This window comes from Corvus moneduloides, chromosome 3 (assembly GCF_009650955.1).
Source record: "Corvus moneduloides isolate bCorMon1 chromosome 3, bCorMon1.pri, whole genome shotgun sequence".
NCBI lineage: Eukaryota > Metazoa > Chordata > Aves > Passeriformes > Corvidae > Corvus > Corvus moneduloides.
The window spans coordinates 3403426-3423573 of NC_045478.1; the positions used below are offsets into that span (position 1 = coordinate 3403426).

A 20148-nucleotide genomic window follows, 5' to 3' on the forward strand; every position below is an offset into this window, starting at 1 on the left:
TACCATTACTCCTTGTCCTACATAAATGTCTTATATAATAAATATTAGATAATTAACGAGAGCTAAAATCTTTGGTAAATTAATTGCCTAGACCTGGGGATTCCCATGCAATGAGTCAGTGCAGGAGACTGAATGTCGTCACCAAGCCCCAGAGCCTACAGAGCCCCTTCCTTTATGTAGGATTTGGGATGGCCAATACAGGATGACAAACTCAGAGGTGACAGACCCAGCAGTGATGCAACTCAAAGCCAGGCTGGACAGGGCTTGAAGCAACCTGGGATAGTAGAAGGTGTCCCTGTCCATGGCAGGGAGGTGGAACTAGATGATCTCTAAGGTCCCTTCCAACCCAAACCAGTCTGTGACTACGATTTTAATACAAATGCGGAAAAGCCCCAGCACTGGTAACACCCCTAACACAGCAGAGAGGGGAAAAGCCCTTGGGAGCACTTAAAAACCGTCATGACTTAGCTTTTTGGTCTTCTCACCAAGTTTTACTTAGTTCAGCCTGAATGCTTCCAGCTGGACTCAGAGACAACACCCTCAAGCCGAAATCAGGTTGTCAGCAAGGGCTGTGCCCCTACAGAGTGGGAGGTGGCCGAGCACAGCCCTCCTTTAAGCACCCAATCACCCTCCCAGGGTGCCCTGCTTCCTTCCCAGTCCAACCAGTTCCTACAGACCAGTATAACTGGTGGGGTGAGTGAGGCCAGCACCTGGAACCCGCCCATTCCTCCCCCAGCAGCCAACTGGGGAGTTCCCCTGCTATTTGGGGGGAGGATCTTTGTCCCCTATAAAAGGAGGTGGGTGGAAGGGGTTTGGCTGTAGGAGGTCTTCTTGAGGGTGGGTAGAGGTGCTGTGGGAGGTGGTTGGGGGCAGAGGAAGGGCTGTGCAGAGTAGAAGGGAGGCAATGAAGTAGGGGGGGAAGGCTGCCCAGCCTGCTCCCCAAATGGATGCGCAGGGTGGGCCTGGGGAGAGCAGTGAATGAGAGCTGGATGCAGGAATGTGGGGCTTGGGGGGAATGCTGAGGGTGCTTTCACTGCCCTGGGGAGGTGTGGGTGAGAATGGGGTGGGAACTCAAGGCTCTGTTTTTTACAATGGTTGCGAGTTGATGCTTGGCTGAATGTGAGAAGGTGGGGAGCTCTGCACCCCAGTGCAAGCAGAGGGTCAGGGCTGTGCCTTAAAGGCCCTGCAGGAGCCTTGCCCAGGGGCGTAAGGTCACAGGGAGCCTTCCTGCAATCCCTGGCTGCAGGCAGAGCTGGGGTGAGCTGCATGAGCCCTGTCCTTGCTCTGTTCCCTTGTGGGTGCTGGGTTGCTGTCCAGCCACAAGGACTGGGAGTGAGCCCATACAGGGGGAGGATTTCTCCTGTAGGCCTGGCTCCCTGCTCCAGAGCTGCAGAAGGCACCAGCTCAGGTGGCCATGCTCATGGAGAGATGGATGTCATGCCCTGCAGAGGGCTGGGGGTGGTTTTCCTCCTCTTTCTCCTTGGAGGGCAGAGTGTTTTGGATGAGACTGAAGTGAGTCTGGAGTAAAAAGGTGAAATGAGGAGGTACAAGGGGATCAGAGATGGCAAATACTGTTCTTTTAATGTCCTGGGAAACAGGTCAGTCTTCCTTCTTGAGGAGGAGTGTTACTTTACTGTCAGACAGGCTACAGCTGGGGCAGGGTGAGCATTAACACCTCCCAGCGCTGGAAGCTCCCAATGCTTCCAGTCTCTCACAGTGAGCCTGTGGAGAACCGATGGAGCAGCAGTCAGAGCTCTGCAGGGGGTGAACTTCCCTGGGATGTGAGCTCTGTCTGTGCTGCCTGACATGAAGCCAGTGCCTGGAAATTTGAGGCAGACCCCTTGGATGACCTGTGGCCAGCTGCATCCAGGGATCCAAGCTGCTGCTGGTGCCTTTGGCAGCAGGAGTGTCTCTTTAGCTGTCTCTTGATCAACATAATATGCAAGTTTTCGGGTGCAAATGGAGCAGGCCTGTGAGTAATTATCACATGCCCTTGAAGGCAGAGGACTAAAGCTCAGTCCTTTACCCTTGGTAAATCTAGTTTTGATGACCACTTAACATCTGTACCTTGATATAAGACATTAAATTAATGTTCCCTAACATGTTTTCCTCCTGAGCCCTTCCAAAAGGGATTTGGTTTGTGCTGCAGCACAGGAAGGCCTTTACAGCCATCCTGTCATGCCTGCTGCTTCTCCTCACAGCCATGCCTAGGATGTCCCCTTGCTGTGGAAGGAGCGTGTGGCATTGGAGGCTTTGGTTTTAGTCACTCTGAGCCAGCCCAGGCAGTGGAGAAGCCAAGATGCTGGCATGAGGTGGGAATGGCTCTTCTGGTGGGGGACCCCAGGATTGTTGTTGATTTTTTTCATCAAGCTGTCTCACAGCTGTGCCAGGTGCCTCAGAGCCCTGTACTGAGTGCTGTGGAGCTTGACGCTGAGCCTCTGGTCAGTGCTGGTCCCTGGGATTAGTTTGCAGGGAGAACTGGCACTGTGGGATGAAAGCCAAACTGAGCTTTCCTTGTACACCCACAGCCAGCAGAAGTCTCAGAAGAGCTGCAAGTGATGGAGGCTTCATGCCTGAAATAACTCCTTATGTATTGGTGTGAGTTCCTGGAGGGAGCTGCAGGATGGTGCTGCTTCATCTCGTCCTCATCCGGAGCCTTCTGCTCCCAGATGCTGCTGGCAGAGTGTAGGAATGCTCCCCAACTGGTTCCGTGCCATTGCAGTCAGTGGGGCAAGCAGTGGGTAAAGCAAGGGGTGGAGATGTTCTAATTCCAGGGCTGATCTTTCCATGGGAGCAGCACTTCCCACGGTGTATCAGGGAAAAGATGGGTCACTGGCCTGTGCTGGTTATGGGTCATTAATCATAAAATCACAGAATGGAATGGGTTGAAGGGACCTTAAAGACCATCTACTTCCACCCCCCCTGATGTGGGCAGGGAAACCTTCCACTGCTTCAGGAAAAAGGACTTTGGGAGATTCCCAGGCCAAATTCCTGCTTGTGGGGTGAAAGCTGCCATGAGAGCAGGTTGTTCACGGCTCTGCTTGGATAAATGATATATATCCACTAGGATGGAAGCTCCCCTACCTCCCTGGTCCTGAAAGAAACCTATTCATCTTCATGGACTTTGCCACAGGGACATAAGAAGGAAAATTAGGAGAATGTTTTGTGTATTTCTGAGTTGCAACTTCCCTTCAAGTCTAGGGCAGAGTGTGCCAAGGACCTGCTAATCCCTCAGCAGCTGCTGGAGATGCCAGAAGGCCCATCAGTGAGGAAGTTCCAGCTGCTGACCTCCCCTTTTGTGGGGCAAGTGGTGGCCAAGGTGGGAGGAAGCAGCCGGAAGCTCAATGTGAATGACCTGAATGCCCTGAGGCTGCAGGACTCCCAGGTGAGCTGTGCTAAAGTTTAATTTACAGATCCATGACAAGTCTGGGGGAGGCCACCATTGCCCTGCACCTGGGTGACAGAAGGTGCAGAACCTGTGAATGTTTCCCTGAGGGTTTCACCTGGCTGAGTTAAGGCATCTGTGCTGTAGGTGATGCCATGATAATTTTTTGCCTTTTCTTTTACACCCCTTTTATACCTTTTTACAACTTCTGTACTCTTAGTGCTTTTTGCCTACATTCTTGGACTTGTTTGTCAAGCTAGGGCACTCAACATCTTAGAGGCTTCGTAGTTAGGGATCAGTGTGCCCAGACCCCAAGGTCCTCTCCAGAACACATTCTGTAAACTGAGATAGAACCATCCAGGGGAAGGTTCCTTGGGGACAGGGGCTCATTTGAGCCTCTCACTGGGGAATTTCTGATAGATATGCTAATTAGTAAGGCCTATAAGATTATACCAGATCTTTTGGGGGTGGGCATTGTGGTGTGCATTAAGGTGCGTTCAACCTGGGCTTAGTGCACCTAAGGATCCTTAAAATAAGTACCAAGGTAAAATCCCTTTTTCCCTTCTAACCCTGTTTGACTCTTGATTTTTAAGACCAGGAAAAGGAATCACAGGCACTTGTCAGAATTCACACTGGGTTGGTCCTGATGGGACTTCACTGGCCTGACACACCCCAGATGATGATTTGGACCTGAGTGGCCAAATCCTGGTGCAGCCTCACCTCCAATTAAAGGTGGGGAGCAAAATGAAAAGCACAAAATGCACCCAGCACAAAGTTCGAAGGTGAATCAGAAGCAGTGATAACAAACTTCAAACCACTGAGTGTCTGTCCTGGTGGGCCTGATAGGAGCCCCTGAGAGGGATTCAGAACTGAGTGGCATCTGAACACCTTATGCTTCAGGCAGGCAAAGAAAGGAATCTGCAAGGATGACCCCAGCTCTGATGGGAATGGCTTGGATGCTGACTAATCCTGTGTTCAGGGTGGGGTGATGTGTCCTCTAATAGATGCTGTAGAAAATAGTCACTTGTATGGAAACAGCCAGAGGTTTTATCCCTGGATGTGTTCAAAGTCGGGTTGGATGAGGACTGAGCAACCTGGTCTAGTGGAAGGTATCCCTGTCCATGGCAGGGGAGTGGAATGACATCATCCTTAAGAGCCCATCCAAGCCTTTCTAGAATTCTATGATCCTTTATGGATCATCAGTACATCCCAGCTCTTTTTCTCAGGTTCATGGGAAGAACTTGTACCTGGCATTTGTGGCGGCTGGAGGTCCCTTCCGACCAACCGCAGAGGAGACGGTGCTGCAAAGAGAGGCTGCTTGTGGGGCACACTGTCCTGCCCAGGGAGGCCAAGGACAGATTGGTGCTCCACATGCCCATTCTCAGGATGAGGAGCTGCAGGACCCCCAGCACTCAAGATCTGAAGCCCCAGATGGAGCAGAGGGTCCGGGCAATTGGCTGCGCATCCACTTTGGCATGCTCGGCAGCATCCGGGCAAACGAGTTCTCAAGGGCAAACAGAGCCAATAAAAGGGGGGACTGGAAGGACCCTGTGCCCAGGTATTTCATGGAATCTTCTCTCTCCCTGCCTTTTCTCTTTTCTCACAAACTAAATTTGTGTGGGGATGCTCTTAGCCTTGATTTTCTCGGATATATGCTAAAGCACAAGAGATGGCATGAGTGGACTTGGGGTGTGTTCAACCAGAGAATCCCCAGTGAAATCAATTGTAGGATGTGTTGCCTGCTGGCCTGGGGATCACAGTACCAGTTCTGCTAAGATTTTATCTTAAAGAGTGAAGTTTTAGGATGCCAGTCTGCATCATGCCCTGAAAGTGTCAGTTTCTCCCAGTTATGTGTTTTTTAAAAAGCCCTGGATAAATAGCAAACATCTCAGCTGGAATCACAGGCTGGAGTGATGCTGTTGAAGGTAGCAGTGAATTGAAAACATGGTTATGGTTTGTGTCCTGTATCCCACTGGAATTGTACAGAGCAAGGGGGAACAGCTTCCCAGAGAAGCTGTGGCTGCCCTATCCCTGGAAGTTTCCAAGGCCAGGTTGGACAGGGGTTGGAGCAACCTGGGGTAGGGGAGGGATCCCTGCCTACGGCAGACGGGTGGCCCAAGATGATTTTTGGGTTCTCTTCCAACCCAAACCAGTCTATGATTCTATGATTTTTTTGAAGGATGATTTGATTTCTATACAAGTATTTTTAGACAGTTTTGTGTGCTACTTTTAACATCCATTTCCCTGATTTGTCAACCCTCCTGCTGGAGCCCTGGTCATCCAGGGAGCACGTGGCAGCAGAAGGAGCAACTCTCCACCAGTTGTGTGTGTTCACCACCACGTTTCATGTCTGAAATCATGAAAGAGGCCACCTTGCCTTGAGACCATGGCCAGCTGCAGAGTACAGCAAGTAGGTCAGAGATGTTTCTGACGAGAGACTCCCAACTTCCTGGCTTCTCCCAGGCTGGTTCTGCACTTTGAGAGTGGAGGCTTCCTTGTTTTCTACAACTGCCGGATGCTCTGGTGCTCCTCTCCGAGGGCTGATCCTGCTTCTGACATCCTGTCTGTGGAATTCCACCGTGGCCGGGCACTCTGTGCCCTCCGTGCACCTGATCCCATCTGCTACACCCTCCTAGACCAAAGACATTTTTCAGGGCTGGGTGAGTTCCAGGGAATAGTGGCAGAAGGAGAAATGGAGGAGCGTGGGTGGGATGTCTACAGATGCAGAAGTGCATGTCTGGGCAGTTTTTTCTTTAGTCTAACAGCTTCTGGTAGGTCCAGCTGAGGGCATGTGGTCATCTTCAAGGTCTGTAACAAGGGTAGAGGGAAGAAACCTCTTCCAGCCCAATCCCAGCTCTAAGTCTACTCTTTGGATGCCACCTCTGATACAGGGAATGGCATTGCTGGCTGCAATCCTTGAGGCAGAAATCACAGGTTGGAGCCAGCAGCCTGTGTTACCTTTATTAGAAATATCCTTATTGTCTCTTTATTTCTGACCCTTTCCAGGGAACATCATTAAGAACGAGATCTTGTACCTGGCCAGGATCCACCCATTAACACCAGGCTCCCTCTTGGCTCCCTCAGATCTGGAGCATCTGCTGGACTGCGCCATTCAGTTCAGCTCTGAGTGGCTGCACAACAAACTGCGTGGCCAGGGGCTGCACCCCAGGGTGTACCAGAAGGAGCAGTGTCCCCTGGGGCATCCTTTGATGAAGGGGACTTTTGGACCCTTGGGTGGCTTCAAGAGACTTACATGGTGGTGCCCTCAGTGCCAGCCTGCAGTGCTGCCAGGGGATGGGGACCCTTCCCCAGTCACTGAGTGACCTGTCCTGGAGGGTGCTAGGTGGTATTTCAGCCATGCTCTTCATTGTCCTAAAAGGTCTCAGTGGTTTTTTTGAGGCTGTTGAGTTTGGTCCTTAGGGACCTGCAGAGTTAAGTGCTCAGTGGGGGTCCCAGGTCCCCTGAGTGGCTGTAGAAAGGAAAAAGTGGCTGTCCATGTTTTGTTTTTTTTTTGTCACAGTGGCAGAACAGTGTAAAGAGTTTGACCAGTTCTGAGGTGTTTTGGTTGCCCTGTTCAGGTGGCAGTGGATGGGAAGTATAAACGGTTGAGCAGGGCACTGCTGTGGTCTGAAGTGACCCTGTCCCTTGACCCTGGAGGACTCAGCAAAACAGAGGATACCCCTCTGCCTCAACAGCTTGATTAATTGGGAATTAAATAATCCTGCCTCTGTCTGGAGCTGGATACCTGTGGGATGGGTGTGGTTAAACATGAGGGGCTGTTCCCTGTGTCAGATCTGACAGGAACAGCTCCCTCCTTCCACATCAATGTACACAAAATATACGTCAGCAGTGCTTGGTGGAACTCATCTCTGCCACCAATAGGTTTCAGCTTTGTGGCAAGCTGCCAATTCCAGATCTCGCTGTAGAAGTAATTAAAAAAAATTAGAAATACACTGTGTGATGGGGATTGCATAAAACTCAGGATCTCCAAGGAAACCTGAAAGCAGAAAGGTTTGGAAATAGACCTGTGTCTCTAAACACTAGGCAGGAACTGCTGCTGTCCTCTCCCCCTGGATTTATTTTAATAATAACCTGTTGAGCAAAAAAATAAAAGCTGGAATTAGAACTGGTGCTGTTCATTGCAAGTGTGTCCTTTCTGGCAGTTTCTTGGTTAAAAGCTGAGGTGTACAGGGAAATTCCAGCTGCATGGAGTTGGTTAACAGCTACCTCTGTGGTGCTGCCTGTAGAGGATGGTACCAGCAGCTTTCCTCAGTGGTGTAAAGGTTCTTATTAATGGGAATTGCATTTAAAGATGGATTGCAAATCAGCTGGGAATGCCGGAGGTAAACACCTCCATTGTAGGCAGCTGCTTCCCAGGCAAGACTTGCACAGCCTCTCCCCTGTGAACTGCAACACCCTAGAGTGGTTGCAGGTTATGGGATTGATGAATAAACCAATTAATGGGGTTATGGGGCCAAAGAAGGTGGTTAATGTCCCTTCTGCAGAGTGTCAGCAAAGTACCCTTTCAATGCCCTTCCAAAACAAAAGAATTGTAGAATATCCTGAGTTGGAAGGAACCCACAATGATGATCAAAGTCCAACTTCTGGAAGAAAACCACCCACAAAAAAAAAAAACAAAAACCCAAAAGCCAAATCTTGCACTTCGAAAGATGAGGATGGAGCTGGATAGGTGTTGGGTTCTCGGCACAGGAAGGATGTGAACTGTTGAAGCAAGTCCAGAGGCGGCCACGGAGATGCTCTAAGAGCTCGAGGACCTCTGCTCTGGAGTCAGGCTCCGAGCTGAGTGTCCACCTTGGAGAAGAGAAGGAGCCAGGAAGACCTTAGAGTCTCTTCCAGTACCTTGAGGGGCTCCAGGAGAGCTGGAAAGGGACTTTGGGCAAGGGGGGAGTGGGACAGATGGGATAGTGGGAAGGAATTGTTCTCTGAGAGGGTGGTGAGGGGCTGGGAGGCCCCTGCTCTAATAGGAGGTGTCCCTGCCCGTGGCAGGGGCTTGGAACTGGAAAGTCTTCAAGCTCCCTTCCGTCCCGAGCCCTCCTCTCGCCCCACGGCGGTGCCGCTCCCCTCACGCTCACCCGCGGGGGTCCGGGCTGCCGGCTCCTTCCCGTTCCGCCCGTGCTAACGCGCGCCTCCGCCAATCAGCGCCCGCGGCCGGCCGTCACACCAGCCCCGCCGCCTTCCTATTGGCTGGCGCTGCCCTGGTGCGAGCGCGCCTCCGCCAATCGGCGCCGCGCCCGCCCCACCGAACGATGCACCGGGCGCTGTGATTGGCTGCGGGGCTGGCGCGGCCCCGCCCTTTCTGGTTAAGCGGCGGCCGGGTTGGGGGCGGCGGGAGCGTGCGGCGGCACCCATGGAGCTGCTGCGGAAATGGCTGGGCCACCCCGAGGACATCTACAACCTGCTGCGCTTCAAGATGGGCGGCTACCGCGCCGTCATGCCGCGGATGGACACGGTGAGCGGCGAGGGATGCGCGGGCGGCGGGATGCGCTTCGCTGTCACCCGTGCGAGGTGCCGCCGGTGGGGAGACTGTCATGTCCGGGTGTGGATACGGCGTTGCCATGGGTGACCGTCCCATGTCCAGCGTGTATAGGACCAGCCCGGCTTTGTGCCCCTTGTGTGTGGCCTCGGTGCTTCCCGGCGTTGTACCGGTTCCGGGCATCCTCTTGCATTGCTCGTAGCCTGCGTGCATCCCACCGGCTCTGCGCGTCCTGTGCATCGCTGCATCCCACGGGCTTTAGGTGCCCCGTGCTCGGTGCTGGTACCCTGCGAGCATGTCGCCGGCTCCGAGCATCCCTTGCACTTCTCGGTGCCGGTACCCTGCGCGCATCCCCCGGGGCTCCGCACATCGCACGGCCCCGGCGCTGTCCCTACACGGCCCCGTCTCCGGCCACGGCGCGGCCGCGGAGCCGAGACGGGGCGGGTTAAGGGGCGGGCTAAGGGGCGGGTTTCGGGCTGGGGGCGGGGCAGCCGCAGCCCCCCGCCGCCGCCGCGCCCCCATGGCGGCCGGCTCCCGGGCCGTGTCCGTGCTGCGGCGGACACTGACCCTGTCCCCGCCGCGGAACCCCCCGCGGGCAGCGGGCCGGCGGCGGGGCCAGCAGCAGCAGCAGCAGCAGCACTGCGGAGCCCCCGCGGCGCCCCCGGCCCCGCCGCCCGCCGCTCCCCGCCTCCAACCCGCGCCCTGCGCCCCGCTCTGCCCGCAGGACTCGCTGGGATGCGGCCTCCGAACCTGCTACCGGTACCTCAACCAGACCAGCCGCAGCTTCGCCGCTGTCATCCAGGCTCTGGACGGAGAGCTGCGGTGAGCGGGGGGACCCTCTGGAACTGGGTGTCCCTGGGAGGTGGCAGATGGGACGCCACGCCAACACTGGGGGTCCTCGGGAGGGCGTGGGTGCAGCTTCCCCCCTGACACCGGGAATCCCCCGGAGGTGGTGGTGGTAATTCTCCTCCCTGGGAGTTGGTGGGTATAATGCCAGTCCAGCACTGGGGAGCAATGGGTGCAGTGGCCCCCCAGTATCAGGTCTCCCTAGGAGTTGGTGGGTGTGATGCCCCCAATAGCAGAGCTGGCAGGAGGTGGCCCATGCAGTGCCCCCAAACACCATTTTTCTCTAGGGGAGCTGCTGGGACGTGCACCCTCTCCTATCAGGAGCTGGCTGGGCTCACTCAGCTCAGCCCCACCCCGTGCAGCAGGACGTGGGATTTTTCACGTCCCAGCTGGCTGTACCACATCCCCTCTCTGCACCACATCCCCCCCTCTAAACTGGGTGTCTGGGCTGAGCCTCCTGGCCAGCAGACTGTTAAACACAGTGCCTGGCTCTGTGCCCTGTGTGACACCCTGGGAATGTGTCCTGGCAGTGCCAAGGCTGGAGCTGGACAAAAGGCTGGAGGGAGGAGGTGAGGAAAAACCTGGGGCTGACTGAGGGTTTGGGCCTTGCCTGGGAGGTTCTTTTGGAAGCAGCTGCCTCAAAACCTGCACAGTTGTCGCCGGGAGTTTGTTGCACACTCATTTTTTGCTGTGCAAATTTTGCTGCCCCATGCAGGAAAGCTTCAGATGGGAATAGTAACAGAAGAAGTAAAGCTCAGCTGGCCCGTGGGCCTCGTGCCATGTGACTACTCTCCATGTAATTCCTTATATTCATTTGGTAATTGCTGATTTCAGTTTGTAAATCTCCAGTGAATCCCAAGATGGGTTGATGATCAAATTTAGTGGTTCTGGAAGTTGTTCCGGACGCAGTTGCAGGCACCACCCCAAAAATACTGGGTGATAGGTGGGGTTTCTGAGCCCTGGTTTGGCATTTTGGATGGTGCCCCATAGCTGTGTCCTGTGTTTATGAAACGCTGTTTGCAGCCTGGTTGACAGGAAAGGCAGAGAAATTCAGCGGTTTGGCTGGAATTGCGTGGAAAAGTACAACTGGGGCCAAGAATTAAGCTTTTAATTTTCCATGCTTTTTCTGTGCAGGAATTAAGAAAAAAAAATTAAGAAAACACTGTGAAACCTGGTAGCAATGTGCCTGCCCTGTGCTTGCCTCAAGCTTCCTGCAGTTTTCTCTGTCTGTCTTTTTTTGTCCTTTAATCCTTGCCGTGCAGCCCACTGGGATCAGCATCACCCTTCAGGGCACAGAAACTTCTGCCTGGCATCCTAAAAATGCTCTTGCCAGATCTTTGCAACCCACGGTTGGGCAGGGATGGTGGTTGGATTACAGCTGGCTCAGTAGTGGATAGGGAGAGACTCATTTTCAAAGCTCTGCTGGAGAATTTAGGGACAAACAAAGGAAGTACAAAACAGAAAGGCTATAGCAATAGGTGGAGCAGCAGCCTTATGGAAGGAATTAATTTTGGTGGATCAGAACAGTGCTTGCATTGATGTTGACCCCATCATGGAGTTCAGCTGAGCCCCTGTGGTTACAGACAGGCATCCCAGAAGGGCTGCTGGAAAATGGGGAACTTCTGGAGGAGTGCTTGGAGCAGTGCTTCCCTGGCCAGACGGGGTGCTGGTAGTTGAGATGAAATGTCTGGTTCCTCCTTTCTTGCTTTTTTTGGCCCCTTAGACCACCTGTTTTGCTGGCCAGAGCCCTATCCAGCTCGTTGCTCCATGATTAGGGTGTTTTCTTGGCAGGTGGGAGGCTCAAAACTGCAGTTTCATCCACGGCTCAGCCAACAGCATCATAACTGCTGCTGGTGAAAAAAAGTTATGATCTAAGCTCATAGCTCCTCTCCTGGTGATGGAGAGGAGAAGAGGGATGCTCCTGCCTTTCTCTGCTGCCAGTTCCATGGTCCTGCCTGTCCTTGGGACCCTTCAGGATCCACTCCTGAAGGTTCAACAGAGGCTGCAGGTGCTCACAAGAAGAAAGGAGACCTCCTTACCTGGGCAGGATGGGGCAGGAGCTTGAGCTCTGAAAGATCCACACTTGTTCTTGGGAAGTGGGTGCTTGCATTTGTGCCCTGTGCAGCCTGACCTTGAGTGTTTCCAGGGATGGGACATCTACCACCTCTCTGGACAATCTGTGCCAGTGCCTCCCCACCCTCACAGCAAAGAATTCCTTCATTTAATTTGCCAAAATTGCCACGGATCTAAATTCAGTATGTGATGGAAGTTAGGGAGGCAGGTGAGGTCTGGATGCAGAATTGGGGTTAAATAAGTGCTTTAACTGTGTTGGGCTCTGGAATTAACTGCTGGCTCTTCCCTGGGCATGGTGCCCCTGTGAGAGGTGCCTCTGGGATGGCATTTCAGGTTCTGCCCTGCCTTTCTTGGTGGCTCCTGGAAGCGGGTTGGAGCCTTGGGCACTTGCATCCTGTTGGATGAACGTTTGTAGCCCAGCTGGAATGGAAAAATGGAAAAACTCAGTCATGCAAAGGAACAGGAGCATGAGAGAGCTGCCTGCTCATGTGGTTTGACAGAGGTGTTAAATATCCTTTTAATCGAGGAAAAAGAGCCAAATTTAACAGTATTGGCTCTGAGAGCAAGTCAGTTTTCCCTGGATGCTTAATCACTGCTTGCACGTGTTCATTCCAGGAGGACAGCACTGTCACCTGGTAATTAGCATTTAGCAGACTACTTTCCATTTGTTAAACAATTAATAAATGCCTTGTCTCCTTGATGTATATCCCTGTGCTTGTGGAGGTCTGGGGATTATTTTATATAAATCCTGGAGTTGCAAACAGCATTTCTTGCCATCTGGATTTGTTTGTTTTGGTTTTGGTTTTGGTTTTGGGTTTTTTTTTTGCTTCAGCTGCAGAAATGTCAAAGCAGAGATGGGGAAGGCAGGGAATGGGGAAGGAAGCAGGGATAGGGAAGGCGGGGGTGGTGGGAGCAGGAGGGGAGGTGGCTCTGCAGCAGCTTCCTGCCAGGGTTCTGGGACCCATGGGCTGCCTCCAGTGTCCTGTTCATGGAGATAGAAAATACAGGGTGGTTTTGGCTCTTCCTGCCAGTCCTACTGTTCCTGTTGCACAGTGTGACCCCTTTGTTCCCCCCCAACAGGATAAAAGGTGTGCAGAGAGGGGGAAGTGATGGGAAAACCACACCTGGTTTTGTCCCTCTTCCCTACCTTATATTTGCTTTTCCAATAAGCCGACCTCAGGCTCTGTCCTCTGGGTCCAGCTGAGCGCTGGCCTTGCTTGCAGGGTTAGGTCTTCCCTGCTCAGGTTGGTCACAGGCCTAGACCTTTCCCTGATACACATCTTAGAAAGCCCAAAGTCATGCTGTAATTCTCCTCATGAGGGAAAATCCTGGATTTCCTAACCTGGCTGGTATCTTCCAAAGGCACCAAGGAGCTGGCAGTGCTGGTGTGTGTCATGTTGAGCTCCAAGTGTCTCTATTAAAGGTTCTCTGGTTAATCCCAGCTGTTTGTCCTCCCTCACAGGCACTCCCAAGTAAGGATTACTGTTTTTTCTCTCCTCCCAGACATGCAGTCTGTATATTCTACCTGGTTCTCCGTGCCCTGGACACTGTAGAGGATGACATGAGCATCCCCTTGGATGTCAAGGTCCCGATGCTGCACGAGTTCCACTCCTATCTCTACCAGCCAGACTGGAAGTACATGGAGAGCAAGGAGAAGGACCGGCAGGTGCTGGAAGACTTCCCAACGGTAAGGCAGCCTCCTCCTTGCTCCTCGTGGCACCTTTGGGTGCCTGGTTGTTTCCATGTGGTGCCTGCAGAGCTTGTTCAGTCCCACAGCTCTTTCCAAGGGCTCCATCACCTCCCTGTGGGGCTGGGTGCCGAGCTGGGGTGAGAAACCCAAACACTCTGCAGCTCTGTGAGCCAGAGGGGGTCTGGCTGTGGAAAAGTGCCAGCTCTGATCCAGCTTTTTGCCTCCTCTGCTGGAAGAGTGGATGACCATTGTCTTGTGGAGAGAGATTTGGGGTTGTTGCCCAACACTGTGCATTGCCTGTGTCCCTAGTGGGAGGTGTCCCTGCCCACGGCAGTGGGTGGAATGAGATGAGCTTTAAGGTCCCTTCCCACCCAAACCATTTGATAATTCCATGGTATAAGACAAAAAGCACCCTCACTGTTATTGGTAACAATATTGCATTGATTTTTTTATTATTGAGTTGATTCTTTAGGGTTTTTTTCTTTGTTCTGTTTAAGAAAAAATATAATAGTTCTAGTGAGGAGCATCTCATTTTCTGAGGAAGCTTTGTTCAAGTTTTTACCATTTTTAATTTACCCTATTCAGGCTTTCCCTAGCAGTGGGAATGGGGTAATTGTTTGGAGAACTGAGGTGTGTTGCGAGTTTTGTTGCTCAGCCCTGGGATGATCATGGCTGTGTCCTGTCTGGAGGGTGGAGTGTTATAGGGGATATCTGTGTTGGGATTCTGGGTGTGTAGGGATACAGTAGCGATGTCAGTGGCTTGGCTTTAGAGGAGCTTTTGAGAAGGTATTTGTGGCATTTTGCTGTTCTCTCTTGGTGTATATGTTACTTATTTGAGGCAATCCGTGCTCAGGTGTGATTTTAATTATCACAGAATTGTAGAACCACGGAATAGTTGGGTTGGAAGGGACCTTAAAGCTCATCCAGTTCCATCCCCTGCCAGGGGCAGGGACACATTGCACTAGACCAGGTTGCTCTAAGCTGTGTCCAACCTGGCCTTGCGATTTTTGGGGGGCATTCACAACTTCTCTTGGCATCCTCTGCCAGTGCCTCACCCTGCTCAGATTGAAAACCTTCTAATAATATTTGCTAGAGGTGCATTTGCAGGCTGTGCTTCTCTCTGCCGGGGACTGAAGCCACAGAGACAGAAGCAGAGTGGATACTTTCATTTTACTGACAAACCCTTATTGCACACAAACCCTGGGCTGGCTGCAGTCACCCACTGATGGAGGAAACAGCTTAGCACAATAAAACGTGATGCTCCACAGGTTTGGGAAAGTGAGGATGCATTTTTAATATTTTTTTTTAGTGTGAGAGCGATGGAGACACTGCAGGTGTCCCTGCCCCATGGTGGGGAGGTTGAAATTAGAAGTTCTTCAAGGTCCCTTCCAACCCAACCCATTCTGTGATTCCATGATCATGTTACTGGACATGCAGCAGAAGGATTTCACACTTCCCTCACTGCTTGGTGCCTTGCCAGTTGTGCAAAATGTGCCCTGTGAAGCCAGAGCTGGAGAGGGCTCCGGAGAACAGAACACCAGAAACCTCCCATGGGTCTTTTCCCGTGGCTGGTGCGATGGAATGCTCTCAAGTTACAGAGGAAAACAACTCTGTGTACCAAGTGCAGTCAGTTTTGTCCTGCAGCTCCCAGATGACACCAGTCCAAGGCCACAGAGCCTTCCCAAAGACTTTGCTGTCTCTGATCTCCTGCCAGAGACCGTCCCGTTTAGACTGGGAATGGGCTGAGCCTGAGCTCCAAGGACCTTGGAACAGCTCAGGTTGGGGGAGTTGTCCCAGATCTCCAGCCAGGGCAATATTAGGGCCTGGTAAATAGTATTTCTCTGATTTCTTGATAAATGTTGAGCTCTGTTGTTTTTTTTCCCTGAACATTCTCTTTCTGTTTTTACCATGCTCCAGATCTCCATGGAGTTCAGGAACCTGTCCAAGGTCTACCAGGATGTGATTTCGGATATTTGCCACAAGATGGGCGTTGGGATGGCAGAGTTCTTGGAGAAGAAGGTGGATTCTCAGCATGAGTGGGATAAGGTGAGTCAGCCCAGACAGAGGAATGGACTGAGCATGAGTAGGATCATGGAGTTAAGGTTGGAAAAGCCCTCTGAGATCATCCAGTCCAACCATTCCCCCAGCACTGCCAAGGCCACCACAGAACCATGTCCCCAAGTGCCACATCCACAAGTTTTTTGAACACTTCCAGGTAGGGTCCACCTTGTCACTATGGAAGGAGGAGACAGAGCATCCCTGTTGAGAAAAGCTGTTTGTTTTCATGGGAAGGCTGAGACATCGGAGGGCCATGAGAACCTGCATAAGATGAACTGTCAGTTGCTTTTTGTAAAACTCCCTGTGGCAAACAGGCAGCTCTTTGTAACTGCTCCTCTTACCTTGTTTTTTCCCCACCCTTTCCCAACTTGGCACCTCCTTGGCAGTATTGTCACTACGTTGCTGGGCTGGTGGGGATTGGCCTTTCCCGTCTCTTCTCTGCGTCAGAGCTGGAAGATTCCATCGTGGGGCAGGACACGCATCTGGCAAACTCCATGGGCCTCTTCCTACAGAAAACCAACATCATCCGTGACTATCTGGAGGACCAGATGGAGGGAAGGGAGTTCTGGCCCAGAGAGGTGAGGGAAAACCTCATCAAATCTCTACTTTTGGCTGTGTATCTTGGTTCTTCTGATGACAGATGGCTGACATCTGTCTACAGCTCTCTGGGTACAGATGTGGGGACAAGGTGATGTCACCCCATACTGCCAAGAACTACTTAGGCAGCTTTTTCTCCTCTCTGCTAGGTTTTCTCTAGGAATGAGGGAGGATAAGACTGGCTGAGATCCCAGGAGGGTACTTGTTCTGCTCCCAAAAGCAGGATCAGCTCTGCCTGTGCCTGACATGATGTCCAAGATTTTTTCTCCCCCTTTTCCATGTGGCTCAGCTGCCTCTCAGGGCATTTCTTGATGTGTGACTCACCTTTTTCTTGCCCTACCTAGGAAAGATGTGGAGATGAGTTGCACCCTCCTCCTTTACAAGCTCTTTGTGTACACAAAGGCCACTGTCACATCTCCACAGCCTGCCCTTCCTGCTTTTCCTTATCCCAGTGATGCTCCAAGGCTGTTGTGTGGGGGTTTTTGGTGCTTCTTGTTCTCCCAAACGTGGTGTCTCTCTGATGACATTGATGCACCCTCCAACTCCTGAGCCCTTATCTTGGTGTTCAGGTTTGGAGCAGATACGCCAAGAAGCTCTCGGACCTTGCCAAGCCAGAGAACATCGATGTGGCCGTGCAGTGCCTCAATGAACTCATCACCAACGCCCTCCACCATGTCCCTGACGTCCTCACCTACCTGTCCCGCCTCAGAAACCAAAGTGTCTTCAACTTCTGCGCTATCCCCCAGGTGAGTTGAGCTTCCAAGTGGTCCCTCACCCTCTGCAGCCCAGCTGGTGAGGAGTTGGAGTTGGAGGAGGTTCTGTATCGTTGGTTTGTTTTATTTCTTGGTTCCTGTCATTTCTGCTGTTGTTGAGATTGTGGCTCCAGTCCATGGATGTCACTATGGACAAGGTGACCCCTCGGCAAGTTCCTTGCAGTGCAGTAAAGGCTCTTCCTGTCTCTCCTCAGGTGATGGCCATTGCCACACTGGCTGCCTGCTACAACAACCAGCAGGTGTTCAGGGGGGTGGTGAAGATCCGCAAGGGACAGGCTGTCACCCTCATGATGGATGCCACCAACATAAAAGCTGTCAAAGCCATCATGTACCAGTACGTGGAAGAGGTAGGCTCAGCAGTTGGCTTTGAGTCATTTCTGGCTGTTCCTGTCCCTGTTCTTGGGGTGGAATTGGGAATACATGGGAATCTGTTCATTCCATCCTTGGCTCAGTGGTGGTGGGGAGTGGTGACCCTGATGTAGTTTTGGCCTGGACCAGACTGTGCTTGATGTGTTCCCTTGAACGTACCCTTGGTCTGTGCCTGGACCAGCAGTAGTGTGTCCAGCAGGCCCAGGGCAGTGCCTGTCCCCCTGACCCAACCCTGTGGTCAGTTCTGGGCCACTCACAAAAAGAAAGACATTGAGGGGCTGGAGCATGTCCAGAGAAGGGAATGGAGCTGGGGAAAGGGCTGGAGCAGCAGGAGAGGCTGAGGGAGCTGGGAAAGGGGCTCAGCCTGGAGAAAAGGAGGCTCAGGGGGGACCTTATGATTCCTGACTTCAAAGTCCTGTGGAGGTTAAAAGTTCACGTGGAGAACCAACCAGTGGGTGATTTAATGGGAAAAAACCACCCCACTCCCCAAACTCCCCAACTCCATTGAGGGCTGTTAAATAAAAAGACTTTGCTTCTGCGGCAGGGAAACCCCAAACCATGGGTTATTAGAGCTGCCCTTGTGAACTGGCCGATCCCATGGCAAGGGACAGTGACACTGCAGGGCTTTAGCCCAGGAGAGGGTCTTTGCTTGTGCCCACCGTGCTCAGACTCCTGCAGACGAGTATCTCAAAGGCCATGAGAAGAAAACCCCAAATAGCACAGAATTAGGTGATGATGTGGCTGTTTCCAGGCAGGAATGTCCCCACTGGTTTGAGGTGAGCTATACAGTGAGTGAGAGTTGCAGGGTGACAACCACTGGTCCCAGTAACGCCACCAGGGGTTGGGAGATCGTGTCCAGGCCCATGTGGTGGTCCGTGTCCCATCACGGGGTGCCCTCAAGAGGCAGCTTGGCTTAGTGCACTTCCCAAGGGAGATGGGCCTGGACCCATCCAGGTGTCCCTTACTTCATGGCATTCCACCACCGAGGTCACTGTTGAGGGTGACAAGCAGCCCGTAAAACTTCAGCCTGGTCCCATTTGCCTCCTAAACTCCCTATGGGAGCCATAACTCCTCTTCCCTTCTCCCCTAGATCTACCAGAAGATCCCGAGCACGGACCCCTCGTCCAACAAGACGCAGCAGGTCATCGCCTCCATCCGCGCCGCGAGCCTGCCCGGCAGCCCCGTGGCCTCCCGCCACCACTACTCCCCCATCTACCTGTCCTGTGCCATGCTCCTGGCGGCCCTGAGCTGGCAGTACCTCAGCACCCTCTCCAAGGCCGCCGAGGAGTACGTGCAGGCAGGGGACAACTGAAGGGCAGCAGCCAGGTGGGGGCACAAGTGGTGGCAGATGGGCAGCGGGGGCAGGAGGCTCCTCGTCCCCTGCTGTGGGGGTGGCCCAGCACCTGGCACTGGGATGGTGACAAGGATGGGACACCGGGGAGCTGTAGCCCCGGGGTGACAGTGTGGCACTGCTGGACTCCATCCTCACCGCCCTTGCTTGACTGCTTGGATGGCTGCAAATGCTGATTGGAGTCTCAGTGTTTGGGGTTGAGTATTTCTTTTCCCCCTTTTTTTCCTGTTCACCTGAATATTTTTGGTTTGGGTTTGTTTTTTTTTTTTTTTTCCCATTAGGATGGTTTGAAATCGAAACTCCAGTTGTTTCTTTTCTTCCATGAGATTTGAGGCATCTTTCCAGCTCAGAGCTGAGCAAAACCCTGAGGGTTGTGCCTGCCTTTCTTAGGCAGCCTCTTCTCCCTCACCTCTGGTGCCTGCTCTGTGCTGGAAGGACGCTGCTTCAGCCGGGAGAGGAACATGCTTCCTCATCCATGGAGAAACCTCTGGCTGCCTTCTGGCCCTCGGTGACTGACATCCTGCAGCCTGGAAACAAGCAGAGGCCGTAGTCACATTTCTGTTGTGCTGAAGGATGCTGAAATGAGCCCTTTTAATGTTAAATATATGGGAGGTGAGGTGCTCTGTCCACCTGAATGTGGCCCCAGCTGGAAGGCAGCTGTGCAGCTCCCTGCCCTGGGACAGATGGCCCCTGCAGTGACACAGCTCTGGTTTCGGCAGTGGGGAGGTGGTTAAGATGAGAAGGGAGCTGCCAGCACAGCCCTGAGCTCGTAACCCCAGGCCTGACTCCACTGTAGGCGCTGGGCTCTGCACGAACTCAGCCCCAGGGGATGCGTGGTTGTGGCAGAGCAAGGCAGGGGAGCGAGAGTTTGCACCTTGCTTGTCCCTTAGGGGATGCTTTTTTGGGGGGGCAGGAGTGATCCCTGCCCTGAACTGGGAAGGCTGGAGCCACCAAGGGAGTGACCAGGGCGGGTTTCCCTGGCCCACTTGGCTCTGGTGTTGGGTCAGACTGACGTGTGAGCTGGGAGAGGCTCCCAGTGCTGTCTTCAAACACACCAGGCTGGACTTAGAAGAGGAAACAGCATTCTGAAGGCAAGTCCTGTTCTCCTGGGGTGGATTGTTGTTTTCAAGGTCCCTACCCACCCCCCTCAAATGCTGCGTGAAGGGAGTGAGAGCCCATGGCCTGGTCCAGGACAGAGCTACCAGGGGCAGGGTGGTGGCCTTTGTGAGGCTAAGCCCCTGTGGCCAGGCTGTTCCTCAGAAGGAGAACCCCTACTCCACAGTTCCTGGTGTATAGTTTTAAGCTGTTGTTCTACAGAAACTCGCAGTAGCTCTCTTTGTGCAGCTTCCCGTCTTGTTGAAATTAAAAGTTTTCTTTGGGAAAAGAAAAAAAAAAGTGTTGGATCATCTTTTTTTGTTTTTTTTTTTTCAGCTGTCATTTCTTTTATACCAGTGATTCCCCCACAAGTTACAAGCCCTCAGCTCATGAAATTCCAGTGCTCCCTTGGTGCCA

At 52.8% G+C, this 20148-nt stretch overlaps 2 protein-coding genes across 2 annotated transcripts; both read left to right on the plus strand.

Annotated features, from left to right (window-relative positions):
- The first annotated feature begins 3196 nt into the window (after window positions 1-3196).
- Window positions 3197-7450, plus strand: NEIL2 (nei like DNA glycosylase 2). The gene is made up of 4 exons (XM_032104102.1): window positions 3197-3385; window positions 4612-4943; window positions 5849-6045; window positions 6392-7450. Exons 1-4 carry the CDS (start codon window positions 3248-3250, stop codon window positions 6706-6708), a joined length of 984 nt encoding a protein of 327 aa, XP_031959993.1. The 5' UTR covers window positions 3197-3247; the 3' UTR covers window positions 6709-7450.
- Window positions 7451-8700: 1250 nt separating this feature from the next.
- Window positions 8701-20031, plus strand: FDFT1 (farnesyl-diphosphate farnesyltransferase 1). Its single transcript, XM_032104101.1, has 8 exons — window positions 8701-8855; window positions 9604-9701; window positions 13302-13485; window positions 15406-15534; window positions 15933-16124; window positions 16713-16889; window positions 17111-17263; window positions 18376-20031. The coding sequence occupies exons 1-8, from the start codon at window positions 8754-8756 to the stop codon at window positions 18595-18597; spliced, it is 1257 nt and encodes a 418-aa protein (XP_031959992.1). The 5' UTR covers window positions 8701-8753; the 3' UTR covers window positions 18598-20031.
- Window positions 20032-20148: the final 117 nt, after the last annotated feature.